Source organism: Corvus kubaryi, unplaced genomic scaffold (assembly GCF_017639235.1).
Source record: "Corvus kubaryi isolate FWS band 111438036 unplaced genomic scaffold, C.kubaryi_AGA036_p1.0 37382, whole genome shotgun sequence".
NCBI classification, from domain to species: Eukaryota; Metazoa; Chordata; class Aves; order Passeriformes; family Corvidae; genus Corvus; species Corvus kubaryi.
Genome location: NW_024581124.1, coordinates 4,559,512 through 4,574,836, shown reverse-complemented (window position 1 = coordinate 4,574,836; position 15,325 = coordinate 4,559,512). Strand labels below are relative to the sequence as shown.

At 56.6% G+C, this 15,325-nt stretch overlaps 1 protein-coding gene across 7 annotated transcripts; it reads right to left on the bottom strand.

Annotated features, from left to right (window-relative positions):
• On the bottom strand, nucleotides 1-14,567 carry CMKLR1 (chemerin chemokine-like receptor 1). 7 transcript variants are annotated; one of them, XM_042034826.1, is made up of 3 exons: nucleotides 14,348-14,567; nucleotides 3,798-3,888; nucleotides 1-3,356 (listed from the first exon to the last, which is right to left on the bottom strand). In XM_042034826.1, the coding sequence occupies exon 3, from the start codon at nucleotides 3,292-3,294 to the stop codon at nucleotides 2,209-2,211; it is 1,086 nt and encodes a 361-aa protein (XP_041890760.1). In that variant the 5' UTR covers nucleotides 3,295-3,356; nucleotides 3,798-3,888; nucleotides 14,348-14,567; the 3' UTR covers nucleotides 1-2,208. The 7 variants fall into 7 exon arrangements, with proteins under 7 accessions (XP_041890760.1, XP_041890758.1, XP_041890761.1 ...); XM_042034824.1 differs by lacking the exon at nucleotides 14,348-14,567 and adding an exon at nucleotides 10,654-10,742; XM_042034827.1 differs by lacking the exon at nucleotides 14,348-14,567 and adding an exon at nucleotides 9,031-10,623 and having other exon boundaries at nucleotides 1-3,359.
• Between the last annotated feature and the right edge of the window lie 758 nt (nucleotides 14,568-15,325).

The window sequence follows — 15,325 nt, the reverse complement described above, 5'->3', positions numbered from 1 at the left end:
TTTGTCTGGAAAACAGAGGTTTTTATTAAATAAGCAAACAGCTACAAAGAGGGACTCAAATATTTGGGAGACTTGGGATTCCCAAGCTGCCATTACAGAGATGATTTAACCCCAGGGTAAGTACCAAGGCATTGCTTTTTATTTTTGGAAAGCCAATCGGAGTAATAACAGATGGGCTTCGGAAAAAACAGCCACCGGAATTAGCGAGGAGCATCCCATATCCAGCACGGACTGGGAGCAATGGGGCAATGGGATGGCATCCAGTCCTTGAGACTTCATCCCACTGTTCCCACATCCAGGGCAGGCACAGGGGAGCCCAGGCTGCTCCTGCTGCTCCAAACCCTGAGCCTGAAAAGCCCTGGTGGCTGCTGGCTCCGGGTACATCCCATTCCCACTGTTCCCTAAGCAGATCCTCTGCACATTCTGTGTGTCCCTCTCACCGCCCTGTCTGTCCATCTGTCTCGTCCTTCCCATCTGTCCCATCCCACTCCTAATAGGATCCCAGCAACCTTCCAGCAGTACCGGGGGAGATGAGAAAGAGGAGCCTTCTCCCACCACCAGAGAGGCCCTGCAGCCTCCTCAGGCACAGCATCTTCCACGGGTATGGATCCTGCATGGGTTTTGGGAAAAAATCTCAGTGCATCGGGGCTGGGAGTAGCCCTGGGCTTGCCCGTGGGACGTGGCGTGGTGCAGGGATGCGGCAGCGCTCCCTAGGGAAGCGGCTGGATCCCGACCCCAGGAGACACGGAGACAATCCAGGTGCCGAGTGTCCCATCACACTATGGATGATGCAGATCAAGGTGGAGCAGCGAGGCAGCGCTGGGGCAGACAGGACGTCGGATAATCTGTCTGAAATCCTGAAATCCAGCTCCTGCAGCAGCATCCGCTCTGATCCGCGATGTTCCCGCGGCTCAGTTACCGGGGCTTTACTTGGTACCTGCGGCTGGCACGATCTGCTGCATGGAAATAGCTCCCTGCTTTTCCTTGAGCTGCCTCTCCACATTTTTTTTCCATATCCTGATTTCCAAGAAAATCTGTAAATGAATATTTCAGCCTTTGTGGGCACCTGGGAGCAGACTCTCAACCGCGAACGTGTCAAACCCTGCACAGAGCTGCCCTGAAATGTCCCCAGGGCCACTGGGAGCTGCCCAAATCCAGCTCCAGGGATTCCTCGCTGTCCTGGGAGTGACACATCAATGAGGGTGACACTGGAGTCGTGGTGATGGAGCCCCAATGGAGAAGGAGTTCCCAAATTAACCGGGCGTGAAATCGGATCGAGGTGGTGGCTCAGTCCCTCCTTCACTGCAGGGATTGGTGTGTGGAGATTCCCAGAGTCTCCCAAGATGGGAGAGAGAAAATCATCCCTTAGAACCGACTGGTCCCACCAGGGAGCAGCTGGCAATGGAGCCAGTCCCCGCTGGATGCCGGAGGGAACAGCAGGTCCTCCCAGGAGCTCATTCCCAGCTCATGGACCTGTTCTTGGTCCCAAACATCCAACTGCTCTGCAGGATGCACCGTGTGGAATGTGCCCACCAAAAGGGGGTTAAAAACACATTTCAAATTGACTTTTCCCTCTTTTTTTCTCCCAGTTTTCCATGCTGGTGACCTTGTGTGTGAGCTCAATCCCCACGCTGGCAGCTGGCCCTGGGTCTGGATCACTTGGAAGGCATTTGAGACTTCCCAGTTCTTTGAGGCAGGATATTCCAACTGCTCGTAAGGACACTTCCCAAAAAAGTCACAAACACCTTGCTCTGGTACCAAAATACCTCAGGACTTGACCATGAGGAGCCACACACAGACACGGGACAGAGGAGTGCCACCAATTTGGCCATGGCAGGGAACACCCATGGCATGGGGAGACGCCTTCCCAGACATCCTCCACCCCACCATGGTGCCTCTGGAAACACCAGGAAAACCCTTCCTGAGTCAGGCGATGCAAAGATTGGACAGGAACGCCCCAAAATGTTGTCTTAGCTCAGTGCAAGGATTTTTGCAATCCCACACAAGATCAAGGGTGGTTGTGTCTTGTCCATACCTTGGGGGTCTCCATCCCCTGCCAGCCCCCAGGCAGCAACACCAGTCAAAAATGGGCTCTAGGACAGTGGTGGACAATGCTTGACCCACACCAGGGCCGCCACAGTGGTGGTCACTGTCACAGTGGTGGCCATGGCCAACACCAGGACACTCCATCCCTCCTGCAGGCTGAGTTTAGACAACTGTTGTCTCCTTCTCAGTCATGGAGGAGATCTTGGAGAAGCTCCTGTGCACGATGCTGGAGTGTCCTGTCTCCTCGCTGAGGGCGTTCACCAGCCTGGAAAGGAGGGTCACCTTGAACTTCTTGAAGTCCTGGCCCATGAAGACGTAGAGGACGGGGTTCATGCAGCTGTTGGAGGCCGCCAGCGCCGTGGTGAGCGGGATGAAGATCTCAAACACGGACCAGGGCACCGTGTTGGGCACCGTCTCCAGCAGGTTCAACAGGTGGTAGGGGCTCCAGCAGAGGAAGAAGGTGACAATGATGGTGATGATGATCTTGAAAGGCTTCTTGGACTTGGCCAGGCGGTTCCGGCGCAGGTTGAAGACGATGGCGGCGTAGCAGAAGGTGATGATGGTGATGGGGAGGATGTACCCAGCCAGGAACCTGGTGATGTTCACCGTGCGGTGCCTCATCAGAGCCAGCCCTTCGTAGGATTTATTCCTGGAGAGGGAAAAGTTGCTGAAACAAATCACGGAATTGCGGGTCTGCGCCGTGTCCCGGAAGACGAGCGAGGGGCAGCTCATGATGATGCCCACGGTCCAGATGATCACACAAACCCCGTAGGCCAGGTTGGTGGAGCGGTGGTTCTGAGACCACACCGGGAACACCACGGACACATAGCGGTCGAAGCTGATGGTGGTGAGCAGCAGGACACTGGTGTACATGTTGAGGATGAGGAGGAAGGAGTTCAGCTTGCACATGACCGTGCCGAAGATCCAGTGGTAGCTCATGGCCGTGTAGGCGATGTTGATGGGCAGGAAGATGTTGAAGAGGAAGTCGGCCACAGCCAGGTTGAGGAACCAGATGGCGTTGACCGACTTCTTCATCTTGAGGGTGATGATAGCGATGACGAGGCCATTGCCCAGGATGCCCAGCACGCAGGACACGCTGTAGATGATGACGGACAGGATCCGGGTGATGTCCTTGGGGTCGTGGGACGGGTCAGCCCACACGCCGCTGCTGTCCTCGTAGGTGTAGTCCGGGTAGTCACTGTAGTTGTTGAGGCCATCCAAGTAATCGGACAGGTTGGGAAGCGCCATTATCCGTACGAACCCGATCCCTATGATCCCGGCGGCTGGGATCTGCAGCCGGTGATTCTTCCCTGCTGGCCAAACACTTGGTGTTAATCACAGTGAGGAGAGCGGGAGGGACAATGGCCCCCCAATGCGTGTGGGAACTGGGGACAGGGAGCGAAGGGACAAAGCACACAGGTGTGGGGGAACCCGTGAGAACCCCACTGCTGGTCCCAAATAAGATGCTCCCGCAGCTCCTCCCTGATTTCCACCCCCATCCGTGAGACATCAGGACGTGATTCAGTCCTTCAGCTCCACCAGGATGTGGCTGCAGCCTCATCCTGCAAAAAATGTTGATTACCCGCCTACTTCCAGGGGAAAAACCGGGATAATGCTCATCAACACCTCATCAACAGCCCTCCAATCTGCAACATATTATGGCTCTTCTCTTTTTTTTTTGTCCTGAATTGGACTGAAAACCCAAAGGGAAGCTTCCCCACACACCCCACTGACACCAGGCACCCTCTCACCTCTCTCCTCTCCGTTGAGATGGGGGACAGGTGACAGTTCAGTGTCCCAGGGCACAGCGGCAGCTCCCTCCACACCGGCCTAAGGCACGAGCTGTAACATTGAAGCCAGGATCAAAGAAAGGCCACTCGCCCCCGGATGTGGGGTTAAGGGAGGAAACCCATTCAGGGTGCGGCCACACTTAACCCCGTGCAGCCTCCCTCAGCAGGCTGTGCTGGCCCGGGGACCCTCCTCACCACCAGTCTGGGGAAGGTGGGGTCCTGCCATGATCCCAGCATCTTTTGGGATAACCCAGGGCAGAAATCCTGTGCTGTACTCTCTGAACGAGCACCCAACACCAGCAGCATCCGTAGGTGCACACAAAAACTGAACGATCAGCCACAGGTTACTATAAATAATTAAAGCTACAAATGAGGTGCAGTATCAGTTTTACACCCTGGACTCTCCCAGGGTTATTTTCCTGATTCATTTGGTGCCCTGGGTGTGAAAATGAGAATTGTGGTAACCAACAACATTTGCCACCACCAGATTCCAGCCTTCATTCAGTAGGTTCAACCTGTCCCCTGGGAATGTGGGTCAGGGGGGGTTAAAACCCAAATCCCCCAAAGCCTGAGCGAGCCCTGGCACGAGGAGCAAGAGCCCCAGCATGGAGCATCCCACCCGGACGTGTCCTCACAGGAGGGCTGTGGCTCTGCCCACCCAGGGACCCTCCCTGTTCCTGAGGCGTTTCACCCCAAAGGTCTCCGAGCATCACCCTCCCGCCAGCCCTGCTTTGAAATTCCCATGGTGTTTTTGTTGGAAGCTATTGTTTCTCCCTGGGCTTTTCCTGCTGTTCCTTCCTGCCATTGCTGCTGCAGAGTCCCCGGCCAGGGGTGAAATCCCACCCTCTCACCTCCCCCTGGCCGAGCTCCAAGGGACGATAAGCGGCCAGAACAAATGAGGTTTGAGTGTAAAGCTTGGGAATGAGCTGGAGCTGGGAAGAGGCCTTGTCCCAGGAAACCTCGATGGCCAAAGAGATGAATTAAAGTCAATGATCTGGTGGAAGGAACAGAATCAGCAGAACTGACTCTCACAGCGACATCAATGACAATTAATGAATCGTTGCTTTATGGAACAGGGACTTTCCCCTTTCCAAAGGCAGAGCTCCAGAAGGGTTGAAGAGCCCAGAACCCCATGTCCATCCCGCCCCACCCCATTGCCTCACATCCCATCCCACTTCATTGCATCCCATCCCACCACACCCCATTGCATCATATCCCATCCCATCCCATCATCCAGAGAGCCCCAAAGCTCCCTGGACCTGCTCTACAACCCCCATGTCCACCGTGGTGTCATCCATGGGGCAAGTGAGGCACCCCCAGGGCTGGACCTCCACCCCTCACCACCACGGGGTCACTCAGACCCCACATTCAGCCCCTGCTCTGGGGGGACAGGAGAAATTCCCACTCCTCTTCCCACTGTGCCCGCTTCCATGTTTTTAATGGAAAATGCTCCCCTTGTTATTATTTCCAATTGCTGGGCCTGGCGACTTTCAGCTCATTCCAAAGCTCTGTTTACTGGATTATTGATTTGAATTCTCTGTTAATTTTGCTCTGCCAGGTTGGGCAGGGATTGGCCTCTGTTCCCAGTTGGGATGAGGAAGGCAGAGAGCAACGGGAACACCAGGAATCTGCTTCCCCGTGGGATTTGGCAGAGGATGGGTTTGTTTCCAGGGCTCGTGAGGAGCAATCCCAAACTCCACAGGAGCAGCAGGCAGCTGCCAATCCCACCATGAACATTCCAGATGGGCAGCAGGAGCTCAGATCTGCTGGAAAATCATCCAACAAACTCCCACCTGCCTCCCCAAAATCCTCCCAAAAATGGAGAGTTTCAGGGGCAGCTGCATGAAACCTCCTCATTTCTCACAGGAAAGAAAAACTCCAAAGTCTGGGACGAAAAAAAAAGCACCGCATAATACTGAGTGTGTTCACTGGTCCTCTCCGGCCTGAAAATTCCCGGCTCGAGCCAAAACCACTGCTCTCCCTTCAATCTATTCATCTTTGTCCTCCTACCTCAACAAAAACGAGCTCAGGATTTACCCAAAATAGCCTTTTCTCCGTCATTCCCACAGCTGTGTTTGTCTTGGTACCCAGGGAAGGCCGGGTGGGATTCCCGACGGGCGGCCCGCGCACCGGCAGCATCCCGGCACATACCGGGGGAGGATGAGGTCAGGGATGTTGTTCTTGGGAAGGCGACAAGAAACCGAGAGAACAGCAAAAAAATGTTCAAATCCAGCTTTTTCTGGGCGAAAAACTCTGTCCCGGCCGAGGCAGACGGGCGGGGGACGGATGTGAGCGGGGAAACGCGGCGGGATGCGCGTCCCAGGGACACGGGGAGGGCAGGGGATGCTCGGGCCGCTGGCAGCGGATTCCAGCGGGCAGGGCGATGCCAGAGCCCTGCTCCAGGAATTTATAGGGATGGGCAGGCTGCCAGCACCGCCTCCCGCCCGCCCAGCGCCCGCGGGGCCCGGCTTTTACTGGAGGCACTGGGACAGGTTGAGGAGAACTGATAGAACCTAATCAAATCAAATCAAATCAAATTAAATCAAACCAGCAGAGCAGCTTTGGAGCACATCAGATCCTGCCTGCGCTGTCAAAGTGCATCACGCTTTGATCCACAGCATGAAATGAATCCGGGCTGGGACCTGCCGGGGCTGGGTCTGATGCGCTGGGGAAACTGGGAGAGCCCTTGGGTTAGTGCTTGTCCCCCCTTCACGGGACACCCCGGACACGACAAACAAATCCCCTCGGAGCAGCCGGGTCCCTCCCCGGCAGCTGCTCTGCCTTCTCCTCCTTGGAGCACTTCCCTTCCCTCTTTCCATCCGTGGTTTCCAAGCTCCCAGCGCACCCCAAACCCCAACCCGCTTCCTCCAGGAGTGGGAGGCGCGGGCAGCTGCCCCCGCAGCTCCGGCACGGCTTCCCGGGAGAGGGGAATTGCCGGCAGATGTTTGGAGCTGGGAGCTTTGGGAAGGGCACTGGGTAAAACGGGATCTCCACGCCCCTCTGGACCTGCTAGCACCAGACCGCACTGAGCTCTGCCACAGTCCTGGATGTCCCTGGAGGGCAGGGGTGTCTCTGGGGACACATGGCAGGTGCTGGTCCCAGTTTCGTGGGGGTTCATAGCTCTGGCTGAGCTCGAGTCCCACCCTGCGGGCTGGATCCCAGGCATCCCATGGGATTCCATGGGCCAGATCTCATGCTCTAGGGAAGACAGATGCAAACCCCATCCCAAGCTGGCACCCGAGGCCACCCCATCCATCCCTCCGGCACCCACTGGGTATTTCCAGCCCAGGGTTACACATGAGGGACATCCCTGCCGGGATCCGGCTCCCAGGAATTGCCCGTGCTCAGGAGAGCAAGGAACCAAATGGGAAAACAGCTCTGGGTACCCAGCTCCAATTCCCCCTTCCTTTAGCCAGCGGTTGCCATGGCAACAGCTGCCACAGGGATGATGCTCCTCAGCATCCCGCTCCCCACCGGGATACCCAGAATGGTCCCTCATCCCTCGGTGTAAATCGACCACCAGCCCATCAAAAGGGGGTTTAGACCTCAAACGCCAAGCTCCAGCCTGCCCAAAAGCTGCTCCTGGCAGTGATTCCAACCCTGCCACCACCTCTGACCCCTCTGTCCTGCTCCAACAGGCTGGGAAAGGGGCAGCGATATGGGATGCCGGGGGAGCAGCAGGAGCAGGCTGAGAACGGGCTCCTGCCAGTGAGGATCCAGGCTGGAAGTTCTCCCAAACCTCCCCCTGGAGCAGCTGGAGACTCCCAGGGCAAAGGGAGGGGGCTCAGCCACAGGGGAATGAGGCATGGAGCTCTGCTCCAAGAACAGTGGGAAGCTTGATCCCTACCTGCATCCATTCAGACACATCCCAGTTGTTCATCACGGATCCGGGACCCCCGCACCCGGCAGCCTCCGGCATTCCCAGCATCCCGGCTGAGGCTGCTCACCCCGCCCGTGTGAACGGCACAGGAAAAAGGGAATAGCTGGAAAAGGCAGCCTTAAAAAAAGCTGCTGTGCCCAGGGTGGGACAGAAAAACATGAGTCAGTGTTTATCTGGGCACAGCCGGCCGGGCTGCGCGGGACGGGTCGGATTAGGATGGGATGGATCCCATGGATCCTCCTGGCTACAGAGTGGGGTCACCCCCATGGGCAACGCGCCCCAATCCAGCCAGAAAGTGGCGTTTAACCTCAAAATTCGGGTCGTGAAAGGCCCCTCCCAGGGTGAAACTCTAGCAGAGGAACCCAGCCTTCCCTGGCACGAAGTGTTGAAAGAGCCACTTCGTTCATAAAATCCTGGCCTTTTGCTCCATCTGTTTTGTTCTTGGGAAGGTTTGAGGATTGAAGGGGAAAACTTTGGGCGTTTGTACCTACACAGGCAAAGATTTTCTCTAAAAAAGGGCAGTTTGTGCTTCTGAGCTGCTTAAAACCACTCGACTTCCAAGATAATAAAAATTCTTTCATCTCCTCTGCTCTCTTCTTTTTCTAATAATCCGAGGTTTTCTCCTGGCACTTCTCAAGCAATAAAAAACCCAATAAAACTCCCTTTTCTGGAGCATCCTCCCTGCTACATCCCAGCAGTCGGGTGAGGGTGTCCCTAACCATGGCTTGGGTTTCATCAGGGCACAAAGCCCTGGGGACATCACTCGGAATTTGGGGTGTACAAAGGGAAAGAAACCCAGAAAAACCAGAAATAGGGCTGCGGGAAGGACGTGACCCTGCAGGGGATGTGGCATGGTCGGGGAGAGCAGACTCAGCCCCCCACCCCCCCTCCCGAGTGAGGAAGTCACCCCGGATCCGCGGGAGCATCCTCCCAGCTGTGCTCGGCGTCCCCAGCTGAATGCTGATCAGCACGGCAAAGAAAAGCCACCCTGTTCTCCCTGTCCCCAGGCAGGGGACACTGCCACACTGTCAGGACATCAGCCCCCCCAAAGTCACAGCCAGCTCCTCTCCCTTCCGTGCTGTTTCCTCACCCCGCAGGCTGCAAAGCCCAGCTCTGAAAGGGGTGGGGCTTTTAGGGGAAATTAGAGGGTTTGGGGTGAAGGACAGCAGGGATCCCAGTGGTCCCAAAACCGCTTTTATAACAACAGGGGAGGAAAAAACCTCAAGTGGTTGCAAACCTCCAGCAAACCCCTCCTCCCAAATCCCCATAAAAAAATATAAATTAATAAATATACATAAATCCAGAGGGGTTTACCTGAGCTGGATAAATCCCCACGGAATTTTCAGCATTTAGAGGCTGGATCAGACATCTCTGCTTGTTCTACAGCCCCGTTAGGGCTGGCATGGGAATGGCCCTGGGCTTGTGGCTTTGGCATCCAGCTGGAGCTGACACGGATACTGCCGGCTTTTCTCATCCCGAGCAGACGCGCATGGGATGGGAGGATGAGGAAAATAAACGCAGCCCGTGGAAGAAACCAGCTGCTGGAGTCAGCAGAGCTCAGGGGGAAGGGGGAGAATGTGGAACTTGCGGAGAGTTCAGCTGGACACAGAAGGGGATGTGGCAGGAGTGACGTGCCCCGTCCACCACAGCTCCTGTGCTGCCCACAGTGGCTTGGGAATCTCCTGGGAGCCCTTGGGAAGCATTTGGGGATCCCTCGCTGTGAGCACAGCCAAAGGGTCCTCTCGGGCTCTTCCACCCTGGCTGCCCCTCATCCCTGTTCTCCAGGACCCCCCAAATCCATGCCTCGCTCCTGGGATGCTCCTGGCCTTGCACACGCAGGAGAGGGGAAACCCAAAGCCATTCCTGGGGTGCAGGAAGGTGCCAAGTCCTGCCCATTCCCAGCTTTCATCCAGCAGCGCGTTCCCAGTGAAGAAATCGGCCTGTCCTGGTTTGCACTGGGACTCCAAAGAGGAGATCACCAGCCAAGGGCCATCCTGACCTCCACCCTGTACCTGCCAGGACCTGGAAATTGCTGGTGGCATTCACGATGCAGCCGGTGATCCGGCATGAGCTGAGCCTGGATGGACACAAATCCCTGCCCTGAGCCTGGATGGACACAAAAATCCCTGCCCTGAGCCGGGACAGCCCATCCAGAGGGAGATGGACAATACCTGGGGCAAAAGCTTCACCATGCTGTGACAGAGCTTCACCTGCCAGCAGAGCCCCCACCTGCTCTCCGTCACCAAGATCCATGAGTTTTCCAGCTCTCGGCTTCAAGGGACAAATCCCAGTTTCCTCAGAGCTGGAAAACCACCACCCAGCTGTGATCAGGGGACAGGGGGTGATGCTGGCAGGGAGCTCACGGCCACCACGTCCCATCAGGTGGGGACATTGACCCCGTCCCACGTGGACGAGCTCCCGTGAGAGCCGAAAAAGAGGAATCAGAGCCACTGCCAGCTTTGCACAATTCTGTGTCGCAACATCCCTGAGCTGAACTGGAGCTGGAAAAGTGCTGATGTGGGGCGCTCCAGGGAAAGGAGAAGCCCCAAAAAGCCCCGATGTGTGAAGCAGGCAGGGATGTGCCAATCCTCCTGTGGAGCCAGGCTGGGTGGCTCGTGACCGGCTCCCTGACGTCCCACTCTTCCCACAGGCTCGCAGGACTCCTGGAGTTCCAGGATATCCACGCTTGTGGCACCTGTGGCAGGTCCCCAGCAGGATGCAGAGGAGCGGTGCCCCAGGACAGCGGGAAATGCAGCCCAGAATTATAAAATCCATGAGAAACACGGCTGGAGAGTGGCACGGGCTGGATCTGTCCCGTCGCTCTGCCAGCGGGTCCTGTCCCATCTGCTCCCGCAGTAACACCGCCAGCGCTCCCAGTGACACTCCCCAGTGCTCCCAGTATCCCCCACCAAGCCTTGCAGTGACCTTTCCCAGTACCTCTCGTGGTGCCAACGCTCTCCCGCTGCTCCGTGTTGGGCAGGACAAGCTCGGGATGCCCGGGATGCCAGCGGGATCCCATTCCCAGGCGGATCCCGGCGCGCCGGGACCAGGCACAGGCACGGTGCCGCTCGCCGCCGGTTTTAAGGGAGCGGGGAGGGAGTTTCATCCATCACCAAAGGTTTTCTTGGCAGCGCGATGCTCGGCGAGCAACAGCTGGGAGAGGGTGTGACTCCGGGAGCTGGGAACGCTGGCCTGGATCACAAGCCAGAGTGAGGAAGCAGCGAGCTGCCTCCCAAGGGGCCTCCTTTCCTGTGCCGTCCCCTCGGCCCGGGGCACCCCGCCCCACGGAGGGATAACGGAGCCCAGAGCGCTCCGCAGGGATGCTGCTCCAACCGGGAGCCCAAGAGGAGAGGCAGGTGGCTGCCAGCCCCCCTCCCCCGGCTGTGCTGTCCCCACCCTGGGTCAACCGCTGTCCTGTGCTCCCCCCACCGCCCCCAACTCCTTCCAAGACGTTGAGTCACTTCCCTTCGGCAAAATCTGGCTCCCAAACGCCGCTCCTGCTGCTCAGGGGCTGCTTCTCCCGATGGATTTCATTAGCACCAGGATGCTGCAGCTGCTTCCAGGCAGCCCCCCCAGCCCGCAGAGGCTCTGTGGTGGCAGCTCTGTCACCCCCGGCCCCTTTAACACCTGCGAGAAAAGTTCTTTGGGGGGCACAGAGGAGCTGGGAGAGGCTCCGGGGTCCCCCGGGTAGGAGGGACGGGAAAGGCTGGATGAAGGGATGGGGTTCAGGGGGACAAACAAGAGGTTTTTTGGGGCAGCCCCCCCAGTTTGGAAGCACTGAGCAGCACAGCCCCCACCCACACAGAGCAGGAGGTTTGGATAACCCCCAGCTTGATGTGGCACCGGGAAAATTCCTTCCCTCCCCACGCAGCTCCCAAGCCTCAGCCATCCCAGTCTCAGCGTTCATCCCAGCAGGGTAAGAGCCAGTGCAGGGGTTGGGAGTGAAGGCAGCACAAGGAAACACGAGAAAATCTGGCAGTGATGCCCCCTGACCCTCCTCCAGCCTGGAAAAGGAGCAGGATTTGCCCCATTGGGACACCCCAGCATCAGCTCAAGCGACACTACCCTGGGTTTGCCACCAGCCATGCCAACCCTCTCCCCAGCAGAGAGGAAGCTCATCTATTACAGGAGATTAATTGAAATTAATTAATCACCCTCAGCTGCAAAGAGAGGCCCAAAATCATCCTGAATCCAGGCAGCAAGGGAGAAAACCAACCACAAACCGATGGGATTTCCTTTGGTGTGCCTGGAGTTAAACCGTGCCACCAAGAGATGCTCAGCCCAGGCAGTTCTGGGTGGCACCAGCCACGTGCTGGCACCTGGGGGCTTCCCAAAACCACTCCAGGGCCTGGTGGAGCTGGGAATGCTCAGCCAAGGGCTGACCTCGGGACATCGTGCCGGAGCAACGACCGAAATCCCGGCAGCTCCGAGGGGTCTGGAGCCGAGATCCGGAACAATCCCAGTGTTCCCAGGAAGGCCGAGCTCTGCAGCCCCACAGAAGCAACCCATCCCTCAGCACTGCCTCCTTTCCCAGGCACCTGCCACTGCCCCGTGTCCAGGCAGGATGCAGGATCCTGCTCTCACACTGATCCCTGTGTTTAGCAAGATGAAGGGAAAACACGCTGACTTTGGGATACGATTTCCCATTCCGAGCGTTTGTGGGTTGGAGTTTCCCTCCCTCAGCAAAGCCCTGCCGGCAGCAGCGCCTGCGGAAGGACAAATCCCTATTCCCGGGGCTGGAGACGGAGCGGGATCGCTGCAGGAGCAGCCGTCGGGAACAGCAATCCCAGCCTTTGGCAGCTGCCATGTCCTTGGCAAGCGCCGAGTGCCACCCACACCGAGCAAAGCAATTAAAGCTCTAAATTGATTTGGGCTGGTTAAACGCCCTGGAGCAGCTCCCTGTCGAGCCGGGATGCGCGGCCGGAGCCCGGCAGGTCCGACCCCTCCGGCTCTCGCCCTCCTTCCCTCCCACACAGGCGCTGGAAACCCGCCTGACTCATCCCGAAACAGATGTCACAGTTAATGGGGAAGAAATTGGAGGAAAGGTTTCCCTCTCCGGGGGAGCTTTCTCCGACATCCAGCAGCACTTTCCCTCGCCCCCGGCAGAGCCGTGGGGACAAATGGGAATGGCTGGGAAAGGAGCTACGAGGACGCGACAGGAGGCTCCCAAATGCACATCCCAGCTCCAAATCCCGGGGCTCAGGGCTGGGTTTATGCCCATGGATAGCTCTGCCCTGCCTTTCCCACAGGGAGCTCATCCCTGGCTCCACACCCGCTGCGGTCCCGAGCTCCGGATCTCGCCACTGCTTCCCGATCCAAGTGGAAATGCAAACTCCCTGCACAAATAGCGAAGCCACAGACAGGATGTTCGAGAGACGGCTCCCGTTCCCTTTTTTCGCTGATTTGATACAACCACGGAGAAAAAAAAAACCAGTCCCAACCTTGTGCAACTCGAATTATAAATAGCCCCGGGAAGGCGGCGGGGCTGGGACGGGGCGGCCAAACCCCGCTGTGCTCCCAAGGCTGGCACCGTATCCCGCTGCATCCCACCCCTGGGATGGGCAGGTCAGGGCATCTCCGTATGGTTCAGCCCCCAAACACCCTTCCAGCGCCTTCCCCACCTCTGTTTGGCTCCAATCTTGCATCATTTCCCCCATTTTTCCATGTGCTTCCCACAGAGCTATGCCGGGGACTGAATCCAAGCGATGCACGCCCACGGGCCAAGGGACAATTCCCAGTTCTCGGCTCCCAAACCCCACCCTTGGCAGAGCAGGATTGATGGGAACATTCCCAGGGCACAGCTGGGCCCTGCTCCATGGATTCCCCCACCCATGGCATCACCCACCCGCTCCCATCCCCACCCTGCAGTGACAGCACCCCCCGGCAGTGATGGCAGGGCCACATCGGGAGATTTATCGGTGATTTCCGATTCCTGCCGGAGCTGCCAAGGGCCACTGACAGCTCCTGGAGCAGGGATGAGGAATTGCCAGACATGGACACTTTGTCCTTGCCTTGGAGCTCCTCAGCAGGTGACAGACAGGGATGTCACCTGCCCAGGGATTTATGAACAGAGGTGGCATCAAATCGTGGAATGGTTGGGGTTGGAAAAGAACTTAAATTCATCCCATTCCTTTACCTGCCATGGATAGGGACACCTTCCATAGACCAGGTTGCTCCAAGGGCCAAGTCTAACCTGACCTTGGAATAAGAAATTCCATTAATAAAACCCCTACAGGGCTCCAGGTTTGGATGCGGAGCATCCCACTGGAAAATGGGAGCTGCTGACAGGTTTCAGTTCCTTGCTCATCTTTCAGCCTGAACTCCTTCAGCATCATCCTAAAATCCTCTGGATGTGCTTTTCCTGCTGCTGATGTGCTGAGTGAAGACACCAAACAGAGATAGAGGGGAGGATTCCTGAAGTCTCCCAGCAAAAATCAGTGGGATCTGGCTGATAAAGCCCCTCAGGAAACTCCCAATTCTTTAAGGAACCAGCTGGATTTGTCTTAATAACAAGGACTTAATAACAATACATTCCTTCAAATTCCCAAACATCCATAAGGAAACCTGCTTTATTCATGATTTTTTAATAAATAAAGCCAGTTTTCCTTGCAATCAATATCTGGGAACTCACCATTCCACGGAGCAGAGCTTTGCAGGGACAAGTGTTGTGGAAGGTGACTTTGCCAATGGCCCCATCCTGCTTCCCATCACTGGGATGAGCACAGGGATTGCCCAGCTCTGGGCTGGGAAGCGGCTCCTTGCGGGAAAGCTCAGCGCTCCCGCCAGCTCCAAGCAATCCATGCCTTTTTCGGGGTTTTTTGGCCATGGAGTGGCTTTGGTGCAGGTTCCCTGGGCTCCAGTTTCCCTGGAATTTATAAAAATAACAGCAAAATATGATTTATTCCTGAGCCTTTTCCAGGCTGGGACTATTTCTGGAACGAGGGAGTTGCTCGGTGGTGCCAGGGAGATGTGGGGGTACCTGCGTCCTCATTGGGGTCCCCCACAGCACCTTCCTGGGATGGATCTGGATCATTGATCCCAATATCCAGAGCTCAACCCTGGGCTGGATCCCATCCTTTCCCATTCCCAAAATACAGCTGTTATCTAAGAATTATTGAAATAGATCCAGAAATGCAGGGATCTGTCCAGAGGGTGCTGTTGATGGAAGCCAGATCCAGAATTTGTCTTGGAAAGCAAAAACAGCCGAGCCCAAAGGGAGGGAAAGCTGTGCCATGGAGAAACGGGAACATTCCTTGTCACAATACAAAGGATTAATGCTCTGGCTCAGATGGAAAATTTAACCTATGGATTCAATTAAGGTTCCTCACAGCCTGATTTAACCTGGCTGGAATTGGGGGATCCATAAAACTGCACAGCAGGAAGAGGCAGGAGCATCCCTGTCCATGAGGGATTTGGGGAAAGCCGGGAATGGGACAGGATGGCCACAAGCAGCTGGATCCCAGCACTCCCAGAGCACCAGCACGAGAAAATCATGGATTTTTAATTCATGGATTAAAGAAGAATCTCAGTTTTGTTCCCAGGAGCGCAGCTCACCTGCAGGTGGGATCTTGGGATGTGCCAGGGCTGGATCAGGATCCACTCCAGGGCC